Genomic DNA, 22,477 nt, shown 5'->3' with positions numbered 1-22,477 from the left:
AAACATACACAAGTCACAAGCAAATTATATTTGTTTTAACCTAAGAGAGCTCACATTGTAAATGTTATGCAGATTAATTGATATTTTGATTTCCAGAGATCTTATTTACAATTGTTAAACTGTTATTGTGTTACTGTTATTGTCTGTACCACTTTCAGATAGATAATACAGTAATACGTTCAGTAGACCTACATAGCACTTTAAAGTAAAAATGTTAAAATAAAATGTATTGTGTATATAAAGCAATTATTAATTGTAACATTAAAGTTTTTTATTTTGCCAGAAATCATTGCTAGAAAAGTGTCCCAGAATGGTACAATAACAGAAAATAAGAGCACGCTCGTCCTGATTTTGCCAAGTGCTAGTTGTCCTGAGACCAACATATTTTATGATGACCCAGGGACAACATCTCTATCAGCCAATCAAACGTTATTACGTCATCATTATGAGCCTCCTGCAGAGTCCGCCAAAAAACGCAAATTCAAAAAAGAAAACACACCCACCCACACACAGGCAACTGCCATTTTCATCAGTGAAGAGGACAGGTGAAGAGGACAAGTGAAGAGGTGAGATCACCGGTTTTCTTCTATAAGTTTACAGAAGGAGTAATGATTGTAAAATTCATATGTGTTTATGGATTTGTCTCTTTTTTCCAGCGAAGTGAACGAGCAACGTTTAACTTTTGTTTGCATTAAGTTAGCCTAATTAGCCGTCCCTATCTAACGTTCGATTAGCGTGCTGCTCTAACGTTACTGTTACTTACTTTCTGGTATTAATTAAAACAAGATAACAATATTTTTTTGAATATTTAAATCTAGCAAACGTTATTAAACGGGACTAAACTTGCCCTCTTGCTAATTTAGCGACCTTTTTTTTCTAATAATTTGGTTTTTAGTATGTATTATGTCAATTTTATTTAAAGACACGCCAGAAATGTGGACCAAAACAGCACTAGTTTAAACACAAGACAGTAACGTTAGTACAGTAACGTTATTTGAGGTGTTAACTTATCTACTGTGAATCGCTGCAAAATTCAACTAACGTTAGAGATATAATTTAATTATTCTGTTAATTATGTTGACCTCAGGTCATGATCGCTTATTATTTATATATATATATATATATATATATATATATATATATATATATATATATATATATGTTAATCTCAGGCCATCATCACTGATTTATTAATATTATTAATACGTTAATCTCAGGTCATCATCACTGATTTATTAATTCGTTACAGGTCATCATCACTGATTTATTAATAATAATATGTTAACTTCAGGTCATCATCACTGATTTATTAATATTATTAATATGTTAACCTCAGGTCATAAACACTGATTTATTAATATGTTAACCTCAGGTCATCATCACTGATTTATTAATATTATTAATACGTTAACCACAGGTCATCATCACTGATTTATTAATATTATTAATGTGTTATTCTCATGTCATCATCACTGATTTATTAATATTAATAAAATGTTAACCTCAGGTCATCATCACTGATTTATTAATATTATTAATACATCATCATCACTGATTTATTAATATTACTAATACGTTACAGGTCATCATCACTGATTGAATAATTAATATTAATATGTTAACCTCAGGTCATCATCACTGATTTATTATTATTAGTAATTTGTTAACCCCAGGTTATCATCGCTGATTTATTAATATCATTAATATGTTAACCTCAGGTCATCATCACTGATTTATTAATATTATTAATGTGTTAACCTCAGGTCATCATCACTGATTTATTAATTATAAATTGTTAACCTCAGGTCATCATCACTGACTTATTAATATTATTAATACATTAACCTCAGGTCATCATCACTGATTGATTAATTAATATTAATATGTTAACCTCAGGTCATCATCACTGATTTATTAATATTATTAATATGTTAACCTCAGGTCATCATCACTGATTTATTAATATTATTAATACGTTAACCACAGGTCATCATCACTGATTTATTTATATTAATAATGCGTTAATCTCAGGTCATCATCACTGATTTATTAATATTAATAATATGTTAACCTCAGGTCATCATCACTGATTTATTAATATTATTAATACATTAACCACAGGTCATCATCACTGATTTATTTATATTATTAATGCGTTAATCTCAGGTCATTATCACTGATTTATTAATATCATTAATATGTTAACCTCAGGTCATCATCACTGATTTATTAATATTATTAATACATTAACCTCAGGTCATCATCACTGACTGATTAATTAATATTAATATGTTAACCACAGGTCATCATCACTGATTTATTAATATTATTAACATGTTAACCTCAGGTCATCATCACTGATTTATTAATAATATTAATGTGTTAACCTCAGGTCATCATCACTGATTTATTAATATTAATAATATGTTAACCTCAGGTCATCATCACTGATTTATTATTATTATTATTATTATTAATACTTTAACCACAGGTCATCATCACTGATTTATTAATATTATTAATACATCATCATCACTGATTTATTTATATTATTAATATGTTGACCTCAGGTCATCACAGATTTATTAATATTATTAATATGTTAACCTCAGGTCATCATCACTGATTTATTAATACGTTAACCTCAGGTCGTCGATTTATTAATATTATTAATATGTTAACCCCAGGTCATCATCACTGACTTATTAATATTATTAATACATTAACCTCAGGTCATCATCACTGATTGATTAATTAATATTAATATGTTAACCTCAGGTCATCATTGATTTATTAATATTATTAATATGTTAACCTCAGGTCATCATCACTGATTTATTAATATTATTAATATGTTAACCTCAGGTCATCATTGATTTATTAATATTATTAATATGTTAACCTCAGGTCATCATCACTGATTTATTTGTATTATTAATGCGTTAATCTCAGGTCATCATCACTGATTTATTAATATTAATAATATGTTAAACTCAGGTCATCATCACTGATTTATTAATATTATTAATACATTAACCACAGGTCATCATCACTGATTTATTTATATTATTAATGCGTTAATCTCAGGTCATTATCACTGATTTATTAATATCATTAATATGTTAACCTCAGGTCATCATCACTGATTTATTAATATTATTAATACATTAACCTCAGGTCATCATCACTGACTGATTAATTAATATTAATACGTTAACCTCAGGTCATCATCACTGATTTATTAATATTATTATTATGTTAACCTCAGGTCATCATTGATTTATTAATATTATTATTATGTTAACCTCAGGTTGTCGATTTATTGATATTATTAATATGTTAACCACAGGTCATCATCACTGATTTATTAATATTATTAACATGTTAACCTCAGGTCATCATCACTGATTTATTAATAATATTAATGTGTTAACCTCAGGTCATCATCACTGATTTATTAATATTAATAATATGTTAACCTCAGGTCATCATCACTGATTTATTATTATTATTATTAATACTTTAACCACAGGTCATCATCACGGATTTATTTATATTATTAATATGTTGACCTCAGGTCATCACAGATTTATTAATATTATTAATATGTTAACCTCAGGTCATCATCACTGATTTATTAATACGTTAACCTCAGGTCGTCGATTTATTAATATTATTAATATGTTAACCCCAGGTCATCATCACTGACTTATTAATATTATTAATACATTAACCTCAGGTCATCATCACTGATTGATTAATTAATATTAATATGTTAACCTCAGGTCATCATTGATTTATTAATATTATTAATATGTTAACCTCAGGTCATCATCACTGATTTATTAATATTATTAATATGTTAACCTCAGGTCATCATTGATTTATTAATATTATTAATATGTTAACCTCAGGTCATCATCACTGATTTATTTGTATTATTAATGCGATAATATCAGGTCATCATCACTGATTTATTAATATTAATAATATGTTAACCTCAGGTCATCATCACTGATTTATTGATATTATTAATACATTAACCTCAGGTAATCATCACTGACTGATTAATTAATATTAATATGTTAACCTCAGGTCATCATTGATTTATTAATATTATTATTATGTTAACCACAGGTCATCAGCATTGATTTATTTATGTTATTAATATGTTGACCTCAGGTCATCACTGATTTATTAATATAGTTAACATGTTAACCTGAGGTCATCACTGATTTATTAATATTATTAATATGTTAACCTCAGGTCATCATCACTGATTTATTAATGTGTTAACCTCAGGTCATCATCAAGGATTTATTAATATTATTAATATGTTAACCTCAGGTCATCATCAATGATTTATTAATACGTTAACCTCAGGTCGCCGATTTATTAATATTATTAATATGTTAACCCCAGGTCATCATCACTGACTTATTAATATTAATAATACATTAACCTCAGGTCATCATCACTGATTGATTAATTAATATTAATATGTTAACCTCAGGTCATCATTGATTTATTAATATTAATATGTTAACCACAGGTCATCATCACTGATTTATTAATATTATTAACATGTTAACCTCAGGTCATCATCACTGATTTATTAATAATATTAATGTGTTAACCTCAGGTCATCATCACTGATTTATTAATATTAATAATATGTTAACCTCAGGTCATCATCACTGATTTATTATTATTATTATTAATACTTTAACCACAGGTCATCATCACGGATTTATTTATATTATTAATATGTTGACCTCAGGTCATCACAGATTTATTAATATTATTAATATGTTAACCTCAGGTCATCATCACTGATTTATTAATACGTTAACCTCAGGTCGTCGATTTATTAATATTATTAATATGTTAACCCCAGGTCATCATCACTGACTTATTAATATTATTAATACATTAACCTCAGGTCATCATCACTGATTGATTAATTAATATTAATATGTTAACCTCAGGTCATCATTGATTTATTAATATTATTAATATGTTAACCTCAGGTCATCATCACTGATTTATTAATATTATTAATATGTTAACCTCAGGTCATCATTGATTTATTAATATTATTAATATGTTAACCTCAGGTCATCATCACTGATTTATTTGTATTATTAATGCGATAATATCAGGTCATCATCACTGATTTATTAATATTAATAATATGTTAACCTCAGGTCATCATCACTGATTTATTGATATTATTAATACATTAACCTCAGGTAATCATCACTGACTGATTAATTAATATTAATATGTTAACCTCAGGTCATCATTGATTTATTAATATTATTATTATGTTAACCACAGGTCATCAGCATTGATTTATTTATGTTATTAATATGTTGACCTCAGGTCATCACTGATTTATTAATATAGTTAACATGTTAACCTGAGGTCATCACTGATTTATTAATATTATTAATATGTTAACCTCAGGTCATCATCACTGATTTATTAATGTGTTAACCTCAGGTCATCATCAAGGATTTATTAATATTATTAATATGTTAACCTCAGGTCATCATCAATGATTTATTAATACGTTAACCTCAGGTCGCCGATTTATTAATATTATTAATATGTTAACCCCAGGTCATCATCACTGACTTATTAATATTAATAATACATTAACCTCAGGTCATCATCACTGATTGATTAATTAATATTAATATGTTAACCTCAGGTCATCATTGATTTATTAATATTAATATGTTAACCTCAGGTCATCATCACTGATTTATTAATATTATTAACATGTTGACCTCAGGTCATCACTGATTTATTCATATTATTAACATGTTAACCTCAGGTCATCGCTGATTTATTCATATTATTAACATGTTAACCTCAGGTCATCACTGATTTATTAATATTATTAATGTGTTAACCTCAGGTCATCATCACTGATTTATTAATATTATTACTACGTTAACCACAGGTCTTAATCTCTGATTTATTAATATTATTAATACGTTAACCTCAGCTCGTCGATTTATTAATATTATTAATATGCTAACCTCAGGTCATCATCACTGATTTATTAATAATACGTTAACCTCAGGTCATCAATGTTAATATTGTGGATTTTTACTTTATATTAGCAAATTCGGGTCAAAATTGGTATTTGCTAGATGTTGATTTCATGCATTGCATAAATAGTTTTTTCTAGAGAAGGTAAATAACAGTAAACAACAAAATGCATTCTTTAGAGAGCAAACATTTGTAATATTTTGTATTTGTTTTCTCTATCTTAAAGTTTATAGTATTTATTTTTTAGGTGTTTTATGGTTGATAAAGACTAGGCTGAAGTCAATGCCATCCGTAAGGTGTTCAACGAGTCAGACATTCTCCTTTGTTGGTACCATGTAACGCAAGTAAGTACTAAGTTAAGATACTGCTTTTGTTTTTCCTCATTTTATAGATTCATATTCTATTTTTATCAACTGTCATTTTAATATATTTTTTATGTAAATCTCTTACAGTATTACCATTCACATTTTTTTTATCTTCAGTTGCTAATGAATCAGTGGATTGAGCTTAAGCTTATTTCACATTGCAACATGTCACACAACATACTGTAATATTACTTGACATTATCTGGGTATTATTGTGTGTTTATGTCAGTCATCGATGCACTTAAGCAAAAAAAAAAGTTCAAACTTTTGCTGAGCTATAGCAATAACATATATTGTTTTTACTTTGATTTGAGTACCCCTTAACTTGAAGCTTATAATACTTGATCCTAATAATGTCGAATGTGTCATGGAAGTTCTGACCATATTAAATATGTTGTGTTACGTTTTTCCACCATTTATTACACACAGGCAGTAACTCGTTGGCTGTCAATATCTGAATCTGGTGTGAGTGGACCTGAAAAGGCAGATTCAAGAGCGCACATCATACAGTTTATGTCAGAGATGAAATGCTGTTCAAAGGTGTGTTGCTATTTGTTTTAGGGTGCTTTCACACCTACACTTTTGTTTCAGAACCTGTCTTGTTTGCCCAGTTAGCGCGGTTCGTTTGGCATATGTGAACAAGGCAATTGCGCTCTATTCCACGCCAAAGTAATCGCTCCGAGACCGCCTGAGTGAGGTAGTCTCGGCTCGATTGAAACGAACCCTGGAGCGGTTCGATTGCAGTGAGAAAGCGATCCGATCTGAGCGCGGTTATTACAGTGTTTTATGGATATGTAATAGGCATACGGCTATATGAAGAGAGAATTATGAGTAGGGTGGGAAGTTTCGCGAGTCTCCGGATGCCCGCAAACGAGTGATGACCTCCCCGTAATCTCGCATTACCCTCCCGGTCCTCAAATAGGCATCGTCGCGCACCCTTCTCACCCCTCCCCACCGCATCTCTCCTCAGACACGTCGCGCGTGCGCGCCTTGTCAATCACCACCAAACCACCACCTCCCCCTGACAGCTGAGCGGAACGCTGCAAAATAAACCCTAGCACTCTGACCAATGTGAGGAGAGTTTACTCGCACGTGATTTGTATTAGCTCTTTTGGTCCGATTAGAAATTTTGCAGTGTGAAAGTGAACCGCTCCAAGAGCAAAGAGCAACAATGTTAACATTTTTAATCTCTTTTTCGGAACAACTAAATCAATTCACAGGTGTGAAAGCACCCTTATAGTACAATTGTATGTTCTAATGTGTCATTCTACTTTGGTAACAAGCTTGTAACATGCATTATTAATATGTGAAAAAATTATGTTAATGACAGCTAATATAAAATGGTAACCTACATACAGTATGAAGAGTTCAGATGCAAAAGCCTCTAAGTCAGGTCTCAAACTGCTGACCCTCAAACCATTTGCGGCCCTGCCTCCTCCATCCGGCCCACAACTGACATCAAAAATATATTGATATTCAGCCCATCAAAACATATATTTTTGAATCGCTATCATTGTTGTGCTATCACATACTTCTGGTTTTGACTCCCCACCTACTGGACATTTAAAGTTACATTTTAAGTGACAGGGTTACTTTCGATTTCTCTCAGTGTGCGGTCAAGAGTAACACATGCAGATTATTTCCGGGGCTGATTTAAACATTGAAAAATATGTCCGCAAGCGCTCTATTTTTGTAAATATTCAAGGGTCATTTGATTATAATCCGTTTTATACCCCCTGTACTTTGTTGTACAAACACCTCTTTATGGCTTACACATGTTTGTGTAAATATGATAGTTTTGCTAATATTCGATTCAAAAGGTCTCATGAATAGATTTTCCTCATATACATATTAAGATTTGGATAAATGTGCATTAGTAAAATTTTACTGTTGGCTGTATTGAACATGTTAAAGTAAATGAATATGTACATCCTTATCCCCTCTTTATTTTATTTTTACCAAAAAGAATGATATTGAGAAGAACGATTGCCAGCAACGTCAATAAAGTTACCCAAACTACATTCTACTGTCGTACGCTGAAAATTTGCATATTTTCCAGCCTTTATTGTTTATGCTGTAATTTAACTTTAAAGGCAATGAAAAAAACACACCTTACCACAAAAGTTCAATTACAGAACCTACACACAGGAGCTGTAGAAAAAAATTCTGGCCTCTTCTCACTCACACACAATTACTCTCCTTCAAAAATGAATTTATGCTGCTTATCAACTGTGTTCAGAAATAAACTAGGCTAGGTGTGCAAAGTTTCATAGATTAACTTTACATATTTTACACACATTTGTAAGCATTCCATTTATATTAACAACCTTAATTAATACCTTTTTAGGTCAGTTTAAAGTACATTTTACAGCATGAGCTAAATGTTTTTGTTTTAAAGATATATTTAAATTCTGTTCTGAATAACATTTCAGATCATGGATCTTACATAGTCCAAAAGGAATTGATTAAATTTATAATAATTTGATTAAATGTGAAACTATGATTTTATAATTTATGATAACTTTGCAACTTTTCTTTTTTGTTATAAACATGGATTGTTTGGTGGGTCTGTTTTAGTTACTGCAAATAGTATTATGTTATGTTGTTTTATCCAGTCATAGACCTACAGTGATTTAGACAGTATAAGAACAATAAAGATTCTCAGTAGATTTACCATACACACTGGGGTATATGTTTGTGTGAAGTATTATTTAATGACCTAAAAATCTACAGCAGTTCTTATGCTAACATCATGAAACATGATTTTCCTTGTCAATTTTACAGGCACAAGAATTTAAGGAAAAGGCTGAGATGTTTCACTGCCAGTTTAGGAACTTCAAATATGTCTGCAAGTACTTCAGGAACAACTGGGAGACAATTGGTCATCTGTGGTCTAACTTTGGAAGATGCTATAAACAGAGACTCTGACACAAACAGGGTGACTGGTCTGAAATACGCGATACCCCCATGAAAAACGGAAGTGTTGGCAGGTGTGCTCACCAGTTTAATATTTGATCTGCTATAGTTAGAAATCAGACTATTATATCTTTTAAACGTAACGCCTGTTTCACACCGCAAGCATCAGCGGCACGTGTTTTTTTGGCATCCATGTTAACAGATTAGAACTTTCATACCGCACGCAGCAGCAGCGCGTCAGCGAGCCGTGAGCAGTGCAGCGATAGCGCTGCTCAAGCTCAATTAAAGTGACAGTGCATTGATAATGACCTAAATACATTGAATATCAGTAAAAAGTAACAATTTTACCCAATAAATGTCAATAATATAAACTGATTTACATAGTCAATCAAATGAACTTATACTAATAAAAACTGCAACAAACCTTTATTTCGGCTCGAACTACAAAACCAATAGTAAAACAGTTTTAGTATCAGTTTTGTTGGAGAGGGGAAGTGATTTACGGGAATTGTAGTCCATAGCAAAGTGTATTGTGGGTAGTGTAGTTCGACACGCATGCTGGATGATGTGAACTCGCTGTGTGCTGTGCTGCATAAGCAGAGGAAGAAAGCTTTATTCGGCTTTGCTTAGTTCGCTCAAGTTATTTCACCTGGGAGCTGTTTGCACTGTGAACCTGACAACACGAAAATAAGTAAAAGAAGGGCATGCATTGATCACTTTTATCCGTCTCATCCTTTGCACGAGCATAAATTAACATGCAGTTACTCTGCCGCTGGACATTACTGAAGTGGATTATGTATAAATATCATTATAACTACTGTATAGATATTATAACTATAGGCTTACAACATCCTGTCAATCAAAAACCAAATATCACTGGCGATTGTCTTCTGACGTACTCCTCAGAGTTTGAGAAGCATACAGTACTGTTTGATCTATAAAATTTGTAAAATAAAGATTTGCAGGTTAAAGAAACAGCAAAGGAGGAGGTTGCCGTTGGTCTTGTTGCAGATAAAAAGTTTGAAAAGTGTATTTGTATATAGAGAGACATAAGTAACTAGATAGAATAGACAGCGATATGTTGATCTCTGCAGCAGCTGCCGAAGAGCTGCGCGCTGCAGACGCAGCTGGTGTGAAAGGCAAACACCTGCGTGCTGCTTCTGCTCGACATACGCGCTGCTCACGCACTGCTTTCGCTTGCGGTGTGAAACAGCCGTAAGGACTTATTATGCGGTTCTGTCGCCATCTTGTGGATAGAAAACGTCAACTGTCGCCGACGAGCTGTCTCTCAGAAATTGTAAATATTTTAAAATAAGCACTATTCTTGCAAATAAACTGCATAGTTGCAATCAAAACAACTACATTCTCGACTAAAAAAAGCCTCAAAAGTATATTTTGTTGTGTAACAGCAATAATATTTGTCAAACTGTAGTGTCTGCTGTATGTGGGCGGAGTTATACACAAAGGGTAAAAAGGTAGTATGGATGCTTAAATTACTTAAATATATCACGGCTATCAGCATATTCAAAATCCAGACAGAACTGTTGTGTGTGTATGTATATGTGTGTGTGTGTAAATATTTACTATTTTCCCAAGTGTATATAACCACTACTGTAAGAAAATGTCAGAATCTGGTACATTCTGTATTATCTTTGCTTGAACTGACCCGATCTAATCCTGTTTATATTAATTGAACCTGCTCCCGACCAGGTTTGAGCTACCAGAACTGTTGCTATGACAACAACTCTCGGATCAGTTTTGATGAACGAAACGATCCTGGATCGTGTCAAATCGTCATTATCCAAATCCAGCTAACTGAGTAATCCGCGTACGAAGAACTGACCCTAGATGTCAGTTTTGCTATTAAATCAAGAAGAAAACGCAAAGAAAACAAAAGTTTTTTTTTTTTTTTATTTTGTACAGTATATCTGATATCAGTTTAGAACATAACATTTACAATAGAACAACTGTCTAAAATGAAATAAAATTCTAATTGTAAAAACGTAATCTGAGTTTTGTTTTTGTTTACCACCTTAGTTGTGTACTAAGCTTATTTCAGGCAGTCCTCTAGAAAGGAAGAAGAAAAGATCAACTGCGAGAGGTTCCAAGAAATGAGTTGCCAAATCAAAGCATGATTCAGGGCCCAGGTTTTGCACATTTATCTTGTTCAATGCTCCTCCTGAAAAACAAACAAACAATAATGTTACTTGCAATCACAAGTTACTTTTGCTACTTTTCCATGCCATAAGAGAGTTTGTGCTGCTGGGCCTAGTAAATCTGAAATGGTTTTACACAAAACTAAAATCTAGAAGCTCAATCCTTTCAAAATTTCAGCTTTAAAAAGACTTAAAGAGTTTATTAGGTTTTAAAGAGTTAAGGAAGTCTGAACAAAATATTTATTGCTTGTTTTTATGTAAACACACACACACACACATATATATGTGTGTGTGTGTGTGTGTGTGTGTGTGTGTGTGTGTGTATATATGATTTTTAAAAGATGATTTTAATAAATCCGAGATGATGACCTGAAGTTAACGTACTAATAATATTACAAATCAGTGATGATGACCTGAGGTTAACATATTAATAAATCAGTGATGATGACATGAGGTTAAGATATTATTAATATTGATAAATTAGTGATGATTACCTGAGGTTAAGATATTAATAAAACTAATGATGATGTATTAATAATATTAATAAATCAGTGATGATGACCTGAGGTTAACATGTTAATAATATTAACAAATCAGTGATGATGACCTGAGGTTAACATATTAAAAAATCAGTGATGAGGACGTATTAATAATATTAATAAATCAGTGATGATGACCTGAGGTTAACATGTTAATAATATTAATAAATCAGTGATGATGACCTGAGGTTAACATATTAATAATATTAATAAATCAGCGATGGTGACCTGAGGTTAACATATTATTATTATTAATAAATCAGTGATGATAACCTGAGGTTAACCTATTAATAAATCAGTGATGACCTGAGGTTAAGATATTATTAATATTAATAAATCAGTGATGATGACCTGAGGTTAACATTAATAAATCAGTGATGATGACGTATTAATAATATTAATAAATCAGTGATGATGGCCTGAGGTTAACATGTTAATAATATTAATAAATCAGTGATGATGACCTGAGGTTAACAAATTATTAATAAATCAGTGATGATGATCTGAGGTTAAAGTATTAATAATATTAATAAATTAGCTATGATGACCTGAGGTTAACATATTAATAATATTAATAAATCAATTATCATGACCTGTGGTTAACGTATTTATAATATTAATAAATCAGTGATGATGACCTGAGGTTAACATATTAATAAATCTGTGATAATGACCTGATGTTAAGATATTAATAATATTAATAAATCCATGATGATGACCTGAGGTTAAGATATAAATAATATTAATAAATCAGTGATGATGAACTGAGGTTAAGATATTAACAATATTAATAAATCAGCGATGATGACCTGAGGTTAACATTAATAATATTAATAAATCAGTGATGATGACCTGTGGTTAACATGTTATCATTAATAAATCAGTGATTATGACCTGTGGTTAACGTATTCATAATATTAAAGAGCCCATATTATGGGTTTTTGAAAATTCCCCTCCATGTAGTGTGTAACACAGCTCTAAGTGAAGTGAAGTATCCAGCTAAGGCTTAAATCTGTAAGAATACAGTGTTTAAAACGGTTGATTCATCTATAAAAGAGTCGACTCATAGTGCTTCAAACGAGTCGCCTTGATACCGACTCATTAGGTGTTTCGCCATGACGTACGAACGAAACCAAGTTATTCACGTGCACGCGCAAACCCGGGAGATTTCAAACCTGAGGCCCCGCCCTCTGACGCAGAAACCCAGACACACACACACACCCACAAACACACGCACACAAACATGCCGGTCGATTGAAGTCACACTGCAGATGGACATTATATTGAGTCTCTACCCAAAGATGAAACATCAGCATTATAACCAAGCAGTTGGAAACTTCTGGAAGCTACATACTACAAAGAATACTTCATCTGAGTTTGTTAAAGGAAGGATCAGTAAAGAGTAACTGATGGACGTCAGGATGGGTTTCTTCCATTTCTCAAGTGTAAGTACGTGCGGTTAAAGTTGTTGCCTCGTTGACTCTAGCTTGCAAATGTATTTAGTTGTGATTTGTTACTTGTAACCGAGTGTACTGTATCAGGTTAACTGGATATTTTATCTTATCGCGTGCAAAGTCACGTTAAAAACGCGACGCGTGCTGTTTGTTTATGGAGCTCCGTGCTAGAGTTCTGCTCCCGCGATTTATTCGGAAATTTATTCCCGCGCCGCAGAAATCTGGCGCGGGGACAGCCGCGGGAATAAATTTCCGAATAAATCGCGGGAGCAGTCGGTAACGGGTTTAATTTGGGACGGGAGCGGGCTGTCTAGCAATATCACGGATATTGCTATGCGAATTAGAAAGAGAGAGTCTGCATGGTGCTTGTGTGTGTGTGTGTTAGTGCGCACGCGCGCGTATGAGAGAGAGAGAGAGAGCGAACGAACGAACGAGCTTTGTGTGCTTTGTGCTGTGTGTGTGTGTTTATACAGACAGCTTGGCTGTCTGGACTGTATACTGGGTGATTTTTGGTTGTGTTCTCCGCTCTAGCGGGACTGGGCGCGGCGGGCAGAAAACGGAGCGGGTTCTCAGGCTAAAACCTGGCGGGTGCGGGCGGAAGCGGGAGCGTTGTCATCCGGAGGTGTGTGTGTGTTTTTGTGTGTGTGTGGTATGGCGAGTACACGACTGTCTCCTTCGTTCGGTTATCCGTGGCACTATCCACTCGCCATAGTGTGGCAGCTAAAATCCACGTCTACACTATCGAGCGTGTATGAACTGTGATTACTTTTTAAATTGCTGATTAGCTATTGGCCATTTCCCTCTCTGACTGAAGGCAGTCGACCAATCGCGACAGACTGTCATCGGTCCAATCAGCGCAGATTAGCTCCGCGCTAAGGAGGGGTTTGGGAACAAATGAATCACTGGACGATTCATACAGGAGTCGCTGGGATAATTAGCTAAAAATAAATGCAGATTATAAGACCATGAAAGTGTTTTTTGACCTTGCATGCATATTAGACTGTTGTTGGAGACCCTTACAACCAGGATATGACCCTATTTCATGTATAATATGGGCTCTTTAATAAATCAGTGATGATGACCTGAGGTTAACATATTATTATTATTATTAATAATAAATCAGTGATAATAACTTGAGGTTAACATATTAATAAATCAGTGATGATGACCTGAGGTTAACACATTAATAATATTAATAAATCAGCGATGATGACCTGAGGATAACATATTAATAATATTAATAAATCAGTGATGATGACCTGAGGTTAACATATTAATAAATCAGTGATGATGACCTGAGGTTAACATATTATTAATAAATCAGTGATGATGACCTGAGGTTAACATATTAATAATATTAATAAATCAGTGATGATGACCTGAGGTTAACATATTCATAATTTTAATAAATCAGTCATGATGACCTGAGGTTAACATATTAATAATATTAATAAATCAGCGATGATGACCTGAGGTTAACATATTAATAATATTAATAAATCAGTGATGATGACCTGAGGTTAACATATTAAATATATTAATAAATTAGTGATGATGACCTGAGGTTAACATATTAAATATATTTATAAATCGATGATGACCTGAGTTTAACATATTAAATATATTAATAAATTAGTGATAATGACCTGAGGTTAACATATTAATAAATCAGTGATGATGACCTGAGTTTAACATATTAATAATATTAATAAATCAGTGATTATGACCTGAGGTTAACATACTCATAATTTTAATAAATCAGTGATGATGACCTGAGGTTAACATGTTAAATATATTAATAAATCAGTGATGATGACCTGAGGTTAACATGTTAAATATATTAATAAATCAGTGATGATGACCTGAGTTTAACATATTAAATATATTAATAAATTAGTGATGATGACCTGAGGTTAACATATTAATAAATCAGTGATGATGACCTGAGATAAAAAATATAAATGATATTAATAAACCTGTGATGATGCCAACATATTTAACAGAATAAATAATGAAATCATTGCAGCGATTCAAAGTAGTTAAGTTAACACCTCAAATAACCTACTGTCTTGTGTTTAAACTAGTGCTGTTTTGGTCCACATTTCTGGCGTGTCTTTAAATGAAATTGACATAATACATGCTAAAAACCGAATTATTAGAAAAAAGGTCGCTAAATTAGCAAGAGGGCAAGTTTAGTCGCGTTTAATAACGTTTGCTAGATTTAAATATTCAACAAAATACTCTTAGCTTGTTTTAATTAATTGTTTTAATTAATACCAGAAAGTAAGTAACAGTAACGTTAGAGCAGCACGCTAATCTAACGTTAGGTAGGGACGGCTAATTAGGCTAACTTAATGCAAACAAAAGTTAAACGTTGCTCGTTCACTTCGCTGGAAAAAAGGGACAAATCCATAAACACATGAATTTTACAATCATTACTCCTTCTGTAAACTTATAGAAGAAAACCGGTGATCTCACCTCTTCACTTGTCCTCTTCACCTGTCCTCTTTACTGGTGAAAATGGCAGTTACCTGTGTGTGGGTGGGTGTGTTTTCTTTTTTGAATTTGCGTTTTTGGCGGACTCTGCAGGAGGCTCATAATGATGACGTAATAACGTTTGATTGGCTGATAGAGATGTTGTCCCTGGGTCATCATAAAATATGTTGGTCTCAGGACAACTAGCACTTGGCAAAATCAGGACGAGCATAAGAGCACGCTGTAAATATCATAAAATAATGCTATCTTTTGACTAATTCAAATCAAACACTGAAATATTGTTTGTTAGTGTAATAAGATGTCACATTGATTTATGCCATAAAACCTGCTAATTTCAAGAATCGCTTTAATAAAATGAATAACCTTACTCACGTGTCCGATGTTGCTACTTCCTAGAAAGTGCTGGTCTGAGCATGGGTCTCGATACCTGCCGATTCACCCAACCCAACAGCAGGTGGCACTGTCTGAGAAAATGATAGGTCTGGAAGTGCTAGTCTGAGCGTGCAGGTCTGAGCGTGCGGTTGGGTCTCAGCTTCACCCTACTCAGTCTGCCTCGCGTCCAACGTTTACACTGCTTCATGTAAGGTCCCGCATGTAACCTCCCGCGTGTCGTGTGATTGATTGTAAACCCCCGCATGTCCTTTGGGCCCCCGCATGTCCCTGTCTGCTGTGTTCAGAGTGTTTGTGCAGGTGTATTACTGAACTCCTGATGTAACGCAGTTGAGATAAAATCTGTGATCATAAATCGCTGTTCAGGAAGTCAAAGTTCTCCAAAATATTTCCTATGATTTTCAATATGAACATGTGTGCTGAATCCCGCATTTAAAACACGCTTTACGGTACCGCTCGACGTGGATCGCTTGATTTCAGTGTCTGCGCGGTCACGGTCGCGTGCATGAGAGCGGCCAAGAGCGTTCCCGAGTGAATATTCCCTAAATGGGGTGTCTGCAGACTTGGATCCAGGCCGTTTTACGATCCTAATGCGTCCAGTGGATGGGATGAAAGAGACATGGCCAAATAAAACATTTGAAGTCAACGCTCCCAGATTATTAAATGTCCTGTTCATAAATATATATTTTTAATTAGATTAGGCTAATAATGAACGCTAAGTTAATGTATGCAGAATTGATACACTCACCAAATAATTTCATATATACAAAAGCCCAATTGCAAATTAGTTTAGATTCATTTAAAGAGCCCATATTATGGGTTTTTGAAAATTCTCCTCCATGTATTGTGTAACACAGCTCTAAGTGAAGTGAAGTATCCAGCTAAGGCTTAAATCTGTTAGTGTACAGTGTTTAAAACTGTTGATTCATCTATAAAAGAGTCGACTCATAGTGCTTCAAACGAGTCGCCTTGATACCGATTCATTAGGTGTTTCGCCATGACGTACGAACGAAACCAAGTTATTCACGTGCACGCGCAGACCCGGGAGATTTCAAACCTGCGGCCCCGCCCTCTGACGCAGAAACCCAGACACACACACACACCCACAAACACAAACATGCCGGTCGATTGAAGTCACACTGCAGATGGATATATTGAGTCTCTACCCAAAGATGAAACCTCAGCATTATAGCCAAGCAGTTGGAAACTACTGGAAACTTCTGGAAACTGCATGCTACAAAGAATACTTCATCAGCGTTTGTTAAAGGAAAGATCAGTAAAGAGTAACTTACTGATGGACGTCAGGATGGGTTTCTTCCTTCATTTCTCAAGTGTAAGTACGTGCGATTAAAGTTGTTGCCTCGTTGACTCTAGCTTGCAAATGTATTTAGTTGTGATTTGTTACTTGTAACCGCGTGTACTGTCTCAGGTTAACTGGCTATATTCTCTTATCGCGTGCAAAGTCACGTTAAAAACGCGACGCGTGCTGTTTGTTTACGGAGCTCCGTGGACGAGGAGTAATGTGTGTGTGTCTGTGTGTGCGTGTGCGCGCGCTGTCGTCCATAAGTGCGTGTGTGTGTGTGTGTGTCTGTGAAAAGAGCAGAGTGAGAAGCTAGGAGATCTCCTCAACTGTTTTTGGAGTTTTTGCTCAATAAAATAGTCAGTCGTCTGTATTTTCAAGTCCATAGTCTGTATTTACATTGACCCACTGGCAGCTAAAATCCACGCCTACACTATCGAGCGTGTATGAACTGTGATTACTTTTATATTGCTGATTAGCTGTTTGGCATTTCACTCTGACTGAAGGCAGTCGACCAATCGCAACAGACTGTCATTGGTCCAATCAGCGCAGATTAGCTTCGCGCTAAGGAGGGGTTTGGGAACGAATGAATCACTGGACGATTCATACAGGAGTCGCTGGGATAATTAGGTAAAAATAAATGCAGATTATAAGACCATGAAAGTGTTTTTTGACCTTGCATGCATATTAAACTGTTGTTGGAGACCCTTACAACCAAGATATGACCCTATTTCATGTATAATATGGGCTCTTTAATTAACATTGAGACATTTAGCAGGAATAACCTGCTTTTGTGTATTTTATTAACAATAAAACAATTTTCGAGAAGTTGTAAATGCATTTCCTGTTTACTGACACGACGTAGTGGCATCGACGTTATTACGTCTCTACTAACCAATGAAATTACAGGTGGGCGGGAGTGCATGTGCAGCCCCGCCCCAATCTCCACTAACCAATGAAATTACTGGTGGGCGGGACTGCATGTAATAATACTTTACTTATCAATTGTCATTAATAATTAATGATTAAAATGTCCCATGATGCAAAAGTGGACAATAATATTTTAAGGATAAAATCTCTCTGATAAAGGATTTCCTGAAAGAATAACAGTAAAAAGGTTTTGCAATATGTTTACAAACTGACTTTTTTTCCATTGTGTTAAATTTACCTTCTTGGTGGAGTCGTACTTCAGGACTTGCCCAAATGTGGACATAATCTGAGTACGGTAGTCCTCGATGTTATCTGCCTCTGAGATAAGGAACACCTTTCTCATCAGTCTGGCAGATGGCGGCTCTCTCCGTGCTGGTGGTCGCTGGAACTGCTGGCACAAACTCCCTAAAAGCAGAGAAAACAGACACTTTGCTGCTTAATCTTTGAATAAATGCTCAAAAGGATAGGAATTTAAAAATAATAATTCTTTCATCATTTACTGATCCTTTTAATGATTGTAAACCATTATGGGTTTCTTTTAAACACTAAACAAGATATTTAGAAAAATGTCAGAAACCTGTAACCATTGACTTCCATAGTATTTGTTTGTTTTTTTTACAATGGAAGTCAATGGTTACAGGATTTCGGCTTTCTTCAGAATATCTTCTTTTGTGTTTAACAAAAGAGAGAAACTCATAAAGGTTTAAAACTACTCATTTCTGGGTGAACTATCCCTTTAAAGAAAACAATTAACTCTGACTTACGAGTGATCTTCCCAGGTTTGTTGTACTGGCTGAGAAGAGTGGTGTACAAGTCCTTTCTCTGCAGATAGTCCTCGCAGTGGCTCTCCTGCACCTGTCTCCAAACTTTCACCATGGTGTTTCCCTCAGTGCGATCCCTCATTAGGCGGATCACCTGCTTGTCCACGCCACGCCTAGAATCATAGGAGCAACACAATCATTAGATGATGGTGAGTCTTAACTTTTATTAGACTCTGCATAATTTCACAATGATTTGTTTTCTGCTAGAGACTCACCGTAGCGTCAAGACAGCAGGAAACACCGCTCTGTGAGCTGGACTGAGCTGATTAAGGATGCACTGATCCCATGACAGGAAACGACCAATAGTATGCTCTTCCGACTCCTTTGCAGCCTTTCTACAGGCGTTGCATGCCAGGACCTCAGTCAGCATGGAGTACCAGCCAGACATGTGGCAGATCTGTCTTACCGTGGATGAATACCCACAACGGTAGAGAAAAGCCTTCTGATTGGTGCGTGCTGGGCAGTCAGACCTTGGGCACCGAAGACTGTAACGCCACACACCGACTGGTCTCCAGAAAAAAACGGAGCTGTGAAAAAAGGAGTCTGCTGAGGGGACTTTTCCTTCCACCACTCCAGGAAATTCTGGAGGGTGAAACCACATCCGGTCATCCTTCAGGACTTTCCTCCACTTTCTGTTTCCATGTTTGTCTTTATAAGACATGGCCCTCTGAAAGAGTCCCCTTTCAGCATCCTCCTTAGGCCACAGTATGTCTGCACTGGGCAGCCCATGAAGACCAGACTCCCACATCTTGTGCCAACCCTCAAATGACACCTGGTAATTAGAATAACCGAGACAAATCTGTGTTAAAATCAATTAAAGTTTTAGTATTAAAGTATTAATTTTTCTTATCTTCACAACCACAGAGTTCTTTGACAGTTACCTCAGAATGTGCTGGGTCACTGTGTGTTGACCCACCAGATGACCTTCTAGGTTGAACGTCAGAAGCTGACACAGAAGCTGATGCAGGAGCCGATGAAGAAGCCGAGGCAGGAACTGACGAGGCTGATGCAGGAGCCGATGAAGAAGCCGAGGCAGGAACTGACGAGGCTGATGCAGGAGCCGAAGAAGAAGCCAAGGCAGGAACTGACGAGGCTGATGCAGGAGCCGAAGAAGAAGCCAAGGCAGGAACTGACGAGGCTGATGCAGGAGCCGAAGAAGAAGCCAAGGCAGGAACTGACGAGGCTGATACAGGAGCCGATGAAGAAGCCGAGGCAGGAAATGACGAGGCTGATGCAGGAGCCGATGAAGAAGACTGGCCAGGAACTGATGAGGCTGATGCAGGAGCCGATGACGAAGACTGGCCAGGAACTAATGAGGCTGATGCAGGAGCCTCCAATAAAGAAGTCGACGCAGGAGCCTTCAACAAAGTAAGTATAATAGGTAAAACCTTTTTGATTGACATATTCATACTTTTTGCACGGCCTCCCCATCTAAGCTCACAAAACTGTATTCAGAAGTATATACACCACCTAATTGTGATGTACAAATGATAAACTTACAGCAGACAGTGGAGAGTCTGAGTGTGGCTTCTGTGACAGATCTTCACAGGAACGTTTTCTTCTCTTTGCTTCCCCGGCTCCTAAATGAGCACAGTTGTGATTATCAGAAGACAGTGTCTTAGTGTGATGAATTTTATTTATTAATGCATACAGTTGAAGCCGGAATTATAAGCCCCCCTGTTAAATTTGAGTTTATTTTTCACAATTTATGTGTAATGGAGAGAGGACTTGTTCAGGCACATTTCTAAACATAATAGTTCTAATAACTTAATTTCTTATAATTTATCTTTACCATGATGACAGTATATAATATTGGGTCACACTTTACAATAAGGTTTCATTAGATAATGTATTTACTAACATGTACTAATTATGAACAATGCTTGTACAACATTTTTAATCATAGTTCAACATGTACTAATGCTTTATTAAAATAATATTTAATGCTTAGTTGATGGACTGTGAGTTGGCATTGATGACTGTAACACGAACAAATACTGTATTTAGTATATTGTTCATTGCTTGTTTATGGTAGTAAATGCTTTGACATTAACTAATACAAACTTGTTGTAAAGTGTCACCCTTTAGGGTAACACTTTAGAGTAATAGTTCATTAGTTAATATTAGTTAATGCATTTACTAACATGAACAAGAAATTTAATACATTAATTACAGTATTAATTTATCTTTGTTAATGATGTTATTTAAGTTAAATAACGTTAGTTCAATAATGCACTGTGCAACAAGCACAACTTTGGATTTTAATAATGCATTAATGTTGAACTGTAATTAATAAATGCTGCACAAGATTGGCGACACTTAGTGTTAGTAAATTGATTAACTAAAGGACTATTATACTGAAGTGTTACCATATTCAGCGTGAGAAAGTAAAGGCTTAACTAGCTTAACACTGTTTGTTCTGTAGCCAATAGAAAAACATAAATAATAAAACAAATAAAACTTTCTTCAGAAGATAATATACTATCCTAAGTACTGTGAACATGTCCTTGCTCCATTACCTTAAATAAATATTTCACAGGAGGGCCCTCAGCGGTAGTTCATGCTACAACAGTATGAATAAATGTTAATAAGTGACATTCATTATGTGATATACCTTGTCTTTCAGGGAAGCTGAGTGGTTTCTTCGGCAGACCGCCTTTGTCCTCAACTGCTAAAGGAGGAAAAAAAAAACACAAGATGGGCAAAAGTCAGTGTCAAAGCAGCAAGAAGACAATCTCATCAGCACAGTGTTTTGATATTGTGTGTCATTGATTTATTTATTAATAAAAGATTTATGCTATGGTACATGAACAATTAAAGTGATATACACCTTGTGCTTCGAAAGCACTGAGGGCTTCCACCAGTAGCGCATCATCCGCCCATCCACCATCACCTCTAGATCCCGACGAGCTGGAGCTGGCCGCCGCTGCAGGAAGAGGCCTGTCTTCTAGGGGTTTCTGTGAGTTACAGGTTGTAGTTTGCATGAAATGTTGCCAGCATGATATATATTTTTTAATAAAGTCACATTTAAAAGAAATAAATAAAAC

The 22,477-nt window shown here is 34.9% G+C and overlaps 1 protein-coding gene and 1 pseudogene across 4 annotated transcripts; one reads left to right on the top strand and one right to left on the bottom strand.

Moving 5' to 3' along the window:
* The first annotated feature begins 6,317 nt into the window (after positions 1–6,317).
* Positions 6,318–11,351, top strand: LOC147845212 (uncharacterized; annotated as a pseudogene). The gene is made up of 3 exons (XR_015484259.2): positions 6,318–6,407; positions 6,858–6,968; positions 9,213–11,351. The product of XR_015484259.2 is annotated as an uncharacterized LOC147845212, transcript variant X1 (transcript).
* Positions 11,260–22,465, bottom strand: LOC110439485 (uncharacterized). 3 transcript variants are annotated; one of them, XM_087249946.1, is made up of 8 exons: positions 22,261–22,429; positions 22,045–22,101; positions 20,931–21,010; positions 20,312–20,788; positions 19,646–20,202; positions 19,374–19,543; positions 18,848–19,014; positions 11,260–11,523 (listed from the first exon to the last, which is right to left on the bottom strand). In XM_087249946.1, exons 1-8 carry the CDS (start codon positions 22,412–22,414, stop codon positions 11,512–11,514), a joined length of 1,674 nt encoding a protein of 557 aa, XP_087106072.1. In that variant the 5' UTR covers positions 22,415–22,429; the 3' UTR covers positions 11,260–11,511. The 3 variants fall into 3 exon arrangements, with proteins under 3 accessions (XP_087106072.1, XP_087106070.1, XP_087106071.1); XM_087249944.2 differs by lacking the exon at positions 11,260–11,523 and having other exon boundaries at positions 18,728–19,014; positions 22,261–22,465; XM_087249945.2 differs by lacking the exon at positions 11,260–11,523 and having other exon boundaries at positions 18,728–19,014; positions 22,045–22,098; positions 22,261–22,465.
* Positions 22,466–22,477: the final 12 nt, after the last annotated feature.

The sequence above is a fragment of the Danio rerio genome, chromosome 4, assembly GCF_052040795.2.
Source record: "Danio rerio strain M-AB ecotype USA chromosome 4, GRCz13ab, whole genome shotgun sequence".
Classification (NCBI taxonomy): domain Eukaryota; kingdom Metazoa; phylum Chordata; class Actinopteri; order Cypriniformes; family Danionidae; genus Danio; species Danio rerio.
Note: the sequence above shows the minus strand (reverse complement) of the source record. Positions and strands in the feature narration are given on the sequence as shown.

What these genes read in the sequence shown, in the direction of transcription:
- LOC110439485 (XM_087249944.2), bottom strand. Translation starts at nt 22,414, where the DNA reads ATGCAAACTACAACCTGTAACTCACAGAAACCCCTAGAAGACAGGCCT. An exon ending in CAGTGCTTTCGAAGCACAAG is followed by an intron (nt 22,102 to 22,260) that starts GTGTATATCACT and finishes TTCCTCCTTTAG; the next exon opens with CAGTTGAGGACAAAGGCGGT. An exon ending in CAGACTCTCCACTGTCTGCT is followed by an intron (nt 20,789 to 20,930) that starts GTAAGTTTATCA and finishes ACTTTGTTGAAG; the next exon opens with GCTCCTGCGTCGACTTCTTT.